Source organism: Trachymyrmex cornetzi, unplaced genomic scaffold (genome assembly GCF_001594075.2).
Source record: "Trachymyrmex cornetzi isolate Tcor2-1 unplaced genomic scaffold, Tcor1.1 scaffold53, whole genome shotgun sequence".
Classification (NCBI taxonomy): Eukaryota; Metazoa; Arthropoda; class Insecta; order Hymenoptera; family Formicidae; genus Trachymyrmex; species Trachymyrmex cornetzi.
In genome coordinates, this window is record NW_017299839.1 from 157,798 (window position 1) to 168,246 (window position 10,449).

Here is a 10,449-nt window from a genome sequence, read left to right on the forward strand (position 1 = left end):
ATGAGTTACGGTACCATATATTTCCTGTAATGTATAAGCACATTTTTTGTTATAAAGAGCAATGAATGTATTTATTATAAATTTTAAAACTACTTGTTATTAATCTCGTTATTAAACTAACATGATTATTATATGACAAAATGTTCGCAATTATGATATTTGTTACGACGCGAGGTGTAACGATTTTTAATATTTTCGCTTTTATGAATTACTGGGTTAAGATGCAGCGGTTCTTGTTACTATCCCACCACTGTCATCAATTATGTTACGGCCCAGTCGCAGTAACGTGTAGAAGCGAAAGTATTAAGGGAAAATTTTATTGGATTTCTAACTAGCGCGCGAATGGCCGATTACTATTTTTAATTATTTTCATGTTTCTGAATTATTGAATTAAGATGCAGCGGTTCGCGTAACATCCCACCGCTGTCACCGATTACCGATTATGTTTCGGCTCGCCCGTTGTAATAATGTAAATACCTTCGCGTTTCCAAATCATTCAATTGAGATGCAGCGGCTTCGCGTAATATCAAACCGCTGTCATCTATTATTTTCGAATTTAATTCTGCCATGTCCCGCCTCCGTCACCAATTACTTAAAAGAGCGATGTTAATATTTTAAATACTCCTGCGTTATATTTTGTGGCCGCGTCGCTGCTGGATTCGGAGTGGGAAGCGAAAAGCAGTCCAGCGCGGCGGCGGATAGGATATAAGATTGGGAGAGTGGTGAAATGTTTATTAGAATAGGGGAGGTATGATCAGAATATGCGCGCGTCTCAGGCCGAGCGGCGAACCGTGAGATCGCTAACGCGTATCGTATACTATAGGAAAAAAAATCAATTAAAGCTTAGTCTAATTTAATTAAAATTACTCATTAATATTCTAGAACTCAAAGTTTTCTCTTGTGACGTGACATTTTGTCCGTCACTGTGCGGACTTGTCGACGGCGGACTCGCGCTTCCTACCGGCTCGAAGGGCGAGCGCGTAGGCGAGCGCGCACGTGAGCGCGCGTGCAAACGCACCTGTGAACGTGCGTTAAAATTCGCGTCATTTAATTTATTTGGCAGATCTTATTCTTTTATACTAGCATTTCTTTTGCGTAATGACCAAGCGTATCAGGAAGCGTAGTCGCGCGGATCACGCTCGGCAGCTGCGGTGAAATGTCATTGTATCATCGTGCCGTCTCGCCCGCCACCCTTGGAAGGAAGACAGAAGAAGGACCGGATCGTAAGGACGGCCGCAGAGCAGAGAGAAGGGCACACATCCGGGAGCCCGGATTAGCAGGTTGTACCATTTTATATCATTGCTTGTAACCGCTGTCGAAAATAAGGGGAACCATACTTTCACCATGCACCCCTTGCAGAGCACCGGAGGAGGCCAGAATTCCCGTTCACCCTGGAGGGACCGGACGGACGCTGTCGGGAGCCTAGGACCCGACGAGCGGGAAGGAAATCCATCCTGATCTCCTCCGCCAGGCCAGGAAGTGCAGGGGCCGTGAACAGGGACGTCACCCTTGACAGGAATCCTCATTGTGCGCACGCATGAGCGAGGATTCAAGGCCTGCACGGCACGCGCAAATGCCGTGACACGCGGAAGCCAATCAGCGTGACTACCTTCCCCCGCAGGAGGGGGGAGCGCTAAGCAGCCTGCGAGAATCCGCCAGGAGCTCCCGGGCCTCACTCTTTCCGTGGACGAGCGAGCAGAACCGTTGTAAAGGAAGTGCGAAGTCGCTGTCGACAAGGACGAACGCACGGAGAGTTGCCGAGGGACTGCCGAGAAGAGGCCGAGAGGACGAAGGAGCTGACGAGGATGAGACGAGCGTCGTCATTTGTAAGGCTGTTGACCGGGGTACGTCGCCGGGTGGATCGCACGTAAGCCAGCTCGCACCGTAAGGATAGAATCGGCGCAATGGCTGCCGTGTAGAGCCGCGGAACCGCGAGCCACGTACCATCCTCCCGAGCTTGGGAATTATTCGCTGTCGCATTTCGAGAGTCAGAGTGAGGGGAGTAATATTCGCTGCCGAGTGAAAGTAACTTAGAGTCGTGTGGAGAGAATCGAGGGCCGAGTCGCGCTCGTTCCTCTCGCCACGGGAGAGTCACTGCCGGTTACCGAGTAGAGTAGAGCCGCGTAGAAACGCGCGGAGTAGTCACGTTGTCGAGTTTCGTCGGGTCGCGTAACGACGATTATTGTAATTGCGTGATCGTTTAGTTTCGCGTCGCGTAGGCACGCTTGTTATAATCGTGCCGCCGCGTATTGTGCTGTCGCCTCGGAACGCTGATTGTCGCGTTGCCGAGTGAACTTCCGGTTGCGGTGTTACCGAGTAGAGTCCGTTTCCGGAATTCACACTGTCGAGTAGAGTCGTATCGCATAAAGGAGGTCGCTATAATCGCGTCGCATCATCGCGTGGCGTTGGCCGCGGGCCGGCGTTGCACGTCCGGGAGTCTGGTGGTACAGCCTGTACGGGTTCTGGCCGGCTGTCGAGGGGCGGGCGTTTGACACCGTCGGAAGATACCGCGGGGAAGGTCGGGGCTCGTGCTGTAGCGTATGACCGGCGTCCGGCGTTAGGATTAAGTTAGCGGCTCTCTGTGCGAGTACCGAGAGTGTCGAGCAGAGCGGAGGGGCGAAGCCCCGGAGAGTACTTGTAATTGCTTCACTGCTGTAATTTATCATATTTGCTTCATTTCATTCCTTTCAAATATAATTGTTCTTATTATTACGTTTTCGCGTGGTTTATTCTTGTGGTCTATCTCTCTCGCCCTCCGACAAATTTCCCACATGTGCACTGAAAATTCATTTTCATGTAAAAATGAAAATAAGAGAAACAATCTCCAATGACCTTGATCTTAACGAATGTTATCTAGGATATGATCCTGAACAACATTCAAGAGGTTTTAGCCATCGGTCGGATACCTTGCGTAATGCTAATGTCGGCGGCGGTACTGTAACATTCGAGCCTTATAACTCGAGAAGTACTCAATGAAAAAATATTTTATTATAGTATTTTGGAAAGCTCTCGAGATAAGCTACAAGAATATTCAACGAAAAATGGGGCTTCCTATTTTAAAAAATGACCTTGACCTTCAAATGACCTTGAAAATCGAGTTCAAGGTCAAGGTTGTTGGTACCATTATGTGGCCCCCTCTGTCCCCTTCAACTTTTGTAGAGGCCATTTTTTGATATCATTCATTTTGACAGAGGTACCTGCGTGGTCGGATTAAAATGAAACATACTGTATATGCACACATATATATATACATACATATATTGTATATATAATATATATACATATATATATATTCAATGTTAGTCAATTAGAAGTTCGTTTCTAGTTTTTGTTTTAAAATATTTTATTTTGTTTCAAAATTGAAAAATAGTTTGAAATAACATCTAAGTTTAAAAAAATTCAATTGTGGGAATTTTTTCAAGGAAAAGTAAACGACGAAGATGCGTATCATTATGTTTTATTATTTGTGAATTTAATTAATTTTTTTTTCTTATTTTTAATTCTATTTTGTACAGTTATTTGTCGATTCATTTATCCCGAATGTAAGTCCATGTTCGAACTCGAATATAAGTCCGTATTCGAACGAGACATAATATAACATCGCGTGGTAGCTCGATTGATTGTATCTGTGATGTGACTATATCGGCGAGCTTATTAAAAATCCATTTATCAGTACAAAAACTCGATCCGTGGTATTTATTGAACTCGACATTCATAATCCGCGCAGCCTTCAATAAGTCGTCTGATAGATACATACATTTACCACGTGAGATAAACTGTACCCAGTCTACATCGGCTACAACGGGCATCTCGGCAGTTTCAACCCCTAAATTATTATATTTATGTTTGAAACGATACGCTACATAGCCCGCGATATATTTGAGACCTTCATCTTCGATAGTGTCTACAATATCCATTTCATCTAACGACTTTAAAAGTTTATTTTCTCTAGACTTGGATGAAATGTAAATGTATCGTAAACCGGAATTATTATTTAACTCATAATCCATGCACAGTTCCTCTTCCGCAAAATTCGCTGGCTCGTCGTGTAATACATATGGTTCAAGTATTCCGCTTGTAACTGTGGAAGAATCGCTTGCAATAAGAGATACAAAACATGATAAATCAGGCTCTTCTGCCGTTACATTACTAGTTCCGCAAAAAAGATTGGTCGAGTGCTTTTGCCTAAAATATACTTTTTTATTGGGTACTTAAAATCTAAGATTGTCGGTTGGTCATATGTACCGCCAACGGCTCTAATAAAAGAAAAAAAGTTTTCAAGTACATCCTGGTTTAAATGCCTCGTTAAAATGTACGTGATCTTGAATTTAGAATTGGAAACTTTTCCTGAATATAAGGCAACATTTCCCGCAAAGAACTGTTATTGACTATAATTCCTTTTTGAAATGCGATTAAACTTTTATGTTTTCCAATTTTAATTTTGATCATAAGTGTATTCGTTTCGTCTAATATACTATTTTGCCTCTCTACATCGATACCATATGCATTTTTTCCCTCATATTGCCCATACATACTGCTGGTATTAAAAAAAATCAAACCAGTCGTTGAATATTCTAATAACGCGCGCTGATTCTGTCCAGTCTAAATTTTCCATGTAACCTTTCAATCCGTACCATTCAATGGCTTTCGCTACGCGTTCCGAAAATACATGTACAGCGGGGAGTACTTTTTGTCGTTCTGTTGCTTGAACGTCGAGATGATATTGTGTGAGAGAATGTGACACTTTTATATCCTTTGCATTAATGTCTACTATTCGCTGAAGACACTTCTTATCGATACGCAGTCCACGGATGGTAAATCCGTTATCAAGCAAATGATTTCTTGCCAGTTTTAGCAAGTGTGGCACATCTGCAAATACAAACACTTTTAGATTGTGATCGACAGGATGAGAAAAGTAATAATTTTTCGGTAATACCCCTATATTTAATTCCGACCAGTGTACTTGAACCCATATCACATGCAATCACTACAACTGTATAACCAATGTCATATAATTGCGAAATAATAGTTTCAAGTGTGTCTTTTTTCATCGCCTTATCGTAATCATAATATATAGGTTGTTTCCAATTTTCAAACAAACTCTGTAACATAACACACTGGCACGTCTTATGCGGCGCTTTTTGGATTTTCCGATCGATACCTACTTTATTAGATAAATACACCTCATCAAACGTTACGACAACCAGTTTTTTTAAATCTTGCATACTTTTCCCTTTAACCTTCATACAATCAAGCACTGCATTCATAATACCAGGCTCTGTATTAATATTACTTGCCCACCTTCTAAGAATTGAAAACGCAGGGAGGGGCGTTTTCACAACGTTTCGCAAATATCGGTATGCTCTCGGGCTAACGCTTTTCAACGATATAGCACTGGCTATGTCCTCGGAAGACCATGTCACGCGTTTTCTGGATAGATTCAGCAAGGGATGATCCCGATTGACCACGTCTCGATTGGACACCACCAATCACAGCGACCGGTGCTTAGGAGCTTTGTAGTCTCAAGCGCTGTGAGTGGCTCGTGTCCAACTGGGTGCCACTCATTCAGCAATGATCGGATTTGCCCTGGCATGAAAACTTTGCTTAGTACTTCGTACATCTTTGCTTCGTACATTTCATGCTCCCGATTCTGATGTTGCTTGTACTCTGATAACTTTTCCTTCATCGTGGTTAATTGCTGTTGATGATTATCACTAAAAATATACGAGTACAATTAAATAAACAAGTATATACAAATATTGTAAACATTACACTTAAAAAATAACAAGGTATTATCACTGACCTGTTCAATTTCTCTTTCTCCTCGTACTTCTGCAATTTCTTTTTCATTTCTGCTAATTCCCATTGCAGATTTTGTCTAAAAGCATATAATAAAAAATTAAAAAATTATTATATAAATCTTACCTAATAGTTTGTCAAGTAAATAAAATAGCGTTGCGGGTTTAAATTAAAGAGTTTATTTACTCGCAATCCAGTTGAATAAGGATAGAGACAAAAACTATCCTATTCTTAACTATGTAGAACTTACATGGAACTGACGTCATCAGCGCGGCTACATAGGTCCGTTGTAGCAGTTGACGTTGTTGGTGTTACATCAACAATAGTATCCACAACTTCTGGTACATTGTTGATGTACAATGCATCCAACTCTTTAATGGCGATGAGTGATGATGTATTTGTCATAATCGGTGACTCGTTACATAAATGTAACGTGGGAATTGCATCAATCACAACTTGCGTTCTCTTACTGGAGAATACTCCAATAGTTGTTGTTGTAGGGACTTCTCGAAGCATGAAAGTTCGAAGTGAATCGTACATATCCTCCCTGAACAAAACAGAATGTATGTCTTATATTCATGTTGGTTGTATCTATTAAATAATAATAATATCACGAAATACTTTCGTAGTAACATGCCTTTAATAACGGAGTCGTCCTGTTTTGCACAAACATTACGCCACGTTTCAGCAATTGCGATATCTTTCGGAAAAATATTGCACCTTTTTTCCAGGCATATTGTTTGTTTTCCGAAAATAGTTCGTGCATCCTTTCACTGCACAGTTCATTTTTTTCTTCGTAATGAAGTCACAATTCACACTGTAGTATGTATAAACACAATTCACGCTAGCCGGATGTAGGTTATCCATATTACAGCCTGTGTATAGCGGGATAGCGACCATATTTCACAAATACGAACCGCTTCGGAAATAGCCGAAGCTGGCCGAATATGACGTATGCTTATTGCCTGCGCACTGGTCTATGGACGAGCATACCTTTGTATTTATACCATGACTAAAACGAAAAATAGGCTTTTCTTCCCGAAATATTATTCGTGCCGGTTTAAAACTCGGCATGGTTTACGCGAATCTAATTTAAAATTAAGAAATGGAGTTATTTCTGCGTTAATTAGCAGAATTTTAATATAATTAACAAATTAACTTTAGGGCCTCTCTCCGCGGTCCGCGCAGTCTCTCTTTGTAGTCCGCGCTAGTCCCTCTCCGTGGTTCGCGCTGCTACCTCCCGACTCCCGGCCGGTACTCGCTAACGCGGCTAATTGATATTATTTATTCGTTTTTAGACTAACTCAAGCGGTCGTGGCGACCCAAAGGCGAGAGATTAACTAAACATATTAACGCAATGAGAGACTTCGAAATTAATCATATTCTTACTCAGAGCGGCTGAAGTCCCATCGCGAGTCCGGCACGACGCACGACACGCGCACCGCGAGCCGTGATTGACGCGCGATAACTTATTCCTATTTTAGAGGATTGTAGCCGCTGAAACGTTCAGAGCAGGCTAGTTTTCTCTAAATACGCGTAGGATGGCAATGGCATAACTATCATAGCGTATGAAAATGAACTCTTTACTCCACGCGGAGTTATTTGACTTAACAGTTCGTCACAACGGAATAGCACGAGGCACGCCACCTTAGTGTGCTCTGATTGGCTCTCGCGGTACGCGCGCCACGCGTCACTGGCATGACTGAATAGCGCGTCACCGGGTAAGATTTCCGCTACGAATTTCACAATTTTAGTAAAAGATTGTAGATAGACGATATAAGGACGAAAAAGAAAATTAATTTAGCGCAAAATAAAAGGATTAAATAACAAAAATATTCGGAAAAATAAAACAGAATTATGTTTTGAAGAGGGGCTGGACGTAACATGTTCCTCAAAAAAATGCTACATACAAAAATATTCAAACGACAATAGCGTTATTTTTATATCATATATGATGTACGTGCTTGAAAAACATCTTATCTTATTAGTCCTTGATTATTAGTCACTCGATTATTAGTCACTTGAAATTACTATATAAATCACAAATTTCTTGCAATAATTTCAGTATAAGGCATAATTAGCAAGAAATAACGAATAATTCAAGTACAAAGTCAAAGTCAAACAGTGCAAATCTTTAAAATGGTACAAATGAATCCTGCAAATATTCTCAATATGTTAATTATCCTTTTTTAAATTTCAAAAATTCCGGAAACACCTGTAAACGATAAAGAAATTGAATTACGCGATGTGATAAAGGATATTATACATTCTTCAATGAATGAAATGTCATGTGATATTCATACTGATACTACGTTAGAATTTGAAAATTATTGGGAATCAAACTTACTGAATGAAGATTTTGTCGACGATTATGAAATATAAATACTTGAAGAAGATGAAGACGATGATCAAGCTGAAGATAGTTGTATTTCAGAAGAACGTGAAATTGTTAATGATGGCTATAAGAGAAGCGCTGTTGAATTTTGGAAAAGTGCAAAAAAGGGACGGTATTCCTTATCATCGGTAAAAAAATCGTTTTAAAAAGGTGAAGTCTTTGCCACAACTATATCGATGGGAACATTACATACAAAAAGGAGATACCCATAGAGAAAAGATGTTATATATTTCCGAATATGTCTTACAAAATTTTAAAAAAGCTGATGACGAAAAAGAAATTATTCATGGTATAGACTTACGACGATGAACCTACCCCTAGAAGCCACAAATCGATCTTTCTTTAAAGCTAGTGCAATATGGATATTAAATTTTAAAAGAAAATATAGAATCGTGTCAAGAAAAATAACAAAATTTGTAAGTCGTTCTGCGCAAAGAGATAAAGAGCAATTACAAATTGCATGTCAGGAATTCATAGCTATCATAAAATCTAATATAGTAAATCTTTTCGAACTAGAGAATATATATAATGCAGACGAAAGTGGATTCAATTTTGAATTACATTCAGGCAAAACACTGACCACGCAAGATGTTAAAACAGTTGAAAGTACGAGGGCTGTTTGATAAGTACCCGTGTTTGACGACTGAGGGCGCCTCTGACTAAAAGTCTGTATACCATCGTGTAACGCCATTTCTTGAATGACGCAAGTAAAAATTTCAGACAGCTGTGCCGGTTAACTTAGTTTTTATAACAATTGAAAGTTGACGAGTTTGTGCTTGTTTGCAATCATGGAAAAAGAGCAATATCGGTCTGTGATTCGATTCCTGTTTCTGGATGGGAAGACGTGTGAAGAAATCAAAGAAAAGTTGCATGCCGTATATAAGGACAACGCACCTTCAATGACTATCATAAGATATTGGTACAACGAATTTAAGCGTGGCCGAACATCCATTTTTGATGAAGAGCGTCCAGGTCGTCCGATTGAGGTGACTACGGAGGATATGGTTAACAAAATCCATGATATCATGTTAGCAGACCGCCGGGTGAAGATCAGAGAGATTGCTAACGTTGTAAAGATCTCAACTGAACGCATACATAATGTCCTACACGAAACATTGGGCATGAAAAAGCTATCGGTGAGATGGGTGCCGCGTTTGCTCACAGTGAAACAAAAACGGAATTGCATGACAACTTCAAAGCACTGTTTGGACACGTTTAAGCGCAATCCGAAAGAGTTTCTGCGGCGTTTCGTCACTGTTGACGAAACATGGATCCACCATTACACACCAGAAACGAAAGAACAGTCTAAACAGTGGACTAAATTCGGCGAATCTGCTCCAAAGAAGGCAAAAACGGTTCCATCGGCCGGAAAGATCATGGCCACCGTTTTTTGGGATTCGCGAGGCATCATTTTCACCGACTATTTGGAGAAGGGAAGGACAATCACGGGATAGTACTATGCTGATTTATTGGACCGATTCAACGCTGAATTAAAGAAAAAACGGCCTCATTTAGCGAAAAAAAAGTGCTCTTTCACCATGATAACGCACCAGCTCATTCGTCCGCAATCGCCATGGCAAAACTGGTCGAATTACCCTACGAATTGTTGTCTCATCCACCCTATTCTCCAGATTTGGCCTCCTGCGATTTCTATTTATTTCCAAACATGAAAAAATGGCTTGGCGGAAAGCGCTTTGCATCAAATGAGGAAGTCATCGCCGAAACAAAGGCCTATTTTAAGGAGTTCGACCAATCATATTTTTTAAACGGTATAAAAATGTTGGAATATCGCTGAGCTAAATGTATCGAGTTGAAAGGAAATTATGTAGAGAAATAAAAAGAAAAAAATTTTTTTTTAAGTGTTTTCTTCCCTAACGGGTATTTATCAAACAGCCCTCGTATAGTTCAATCACTATCGGCAACTACGCATAGTTACACAATTATGCTCATAATCTCTGCAAGCGGACAATTGGAATCGCCTCTCTATTTGGTACTGAAAGAACCTAGTGGAAATTTCGGACCACGCGTAGAGGAAAGTTTGTTTAGACCTGCAAATATTTACAATGCAGCATCAAAATCAGGCAAATCAACTACACAACACTTTCAGTCTTGGTTTACAAATGTATTTGTACCCGCAACTGGAAGTTTTATTGTGCTGTTGTTAGACTCTTGGAGCGGACATTGTTCTGCAAGTCTGCAAGAATTTATGTTAAAAAAAGATAAAGATATACGAATTTTAACTATACCAAAGAAAA

The 10,449-nt window shown here is 40.5% G+C and overlaps 1 protein-coding gene across 1 annotated transcript; it reads left to right on the plus strand.

Moving 5' to 3' along the window:
• Nucleotides 1-8,982: 8,982 nt before the first annotated feature.
• Nucleotides 8,983-9,648, plus strand: LOC108765768 (histone-lysine N-methyltransferase SETMAR-like). Its single transcript, XM_018514611.1, has one exon. It carries the CDS (start codon nucleotides 8,983-8,985, stop codon nucleotides 9,646-9,648), a length of 666 nt encoding a protein of 221 aa, XP_018370113.1.
• The last annotated feature ends 801 nt before the right edge of the window (nucleotides 9,649-10,449 follow it).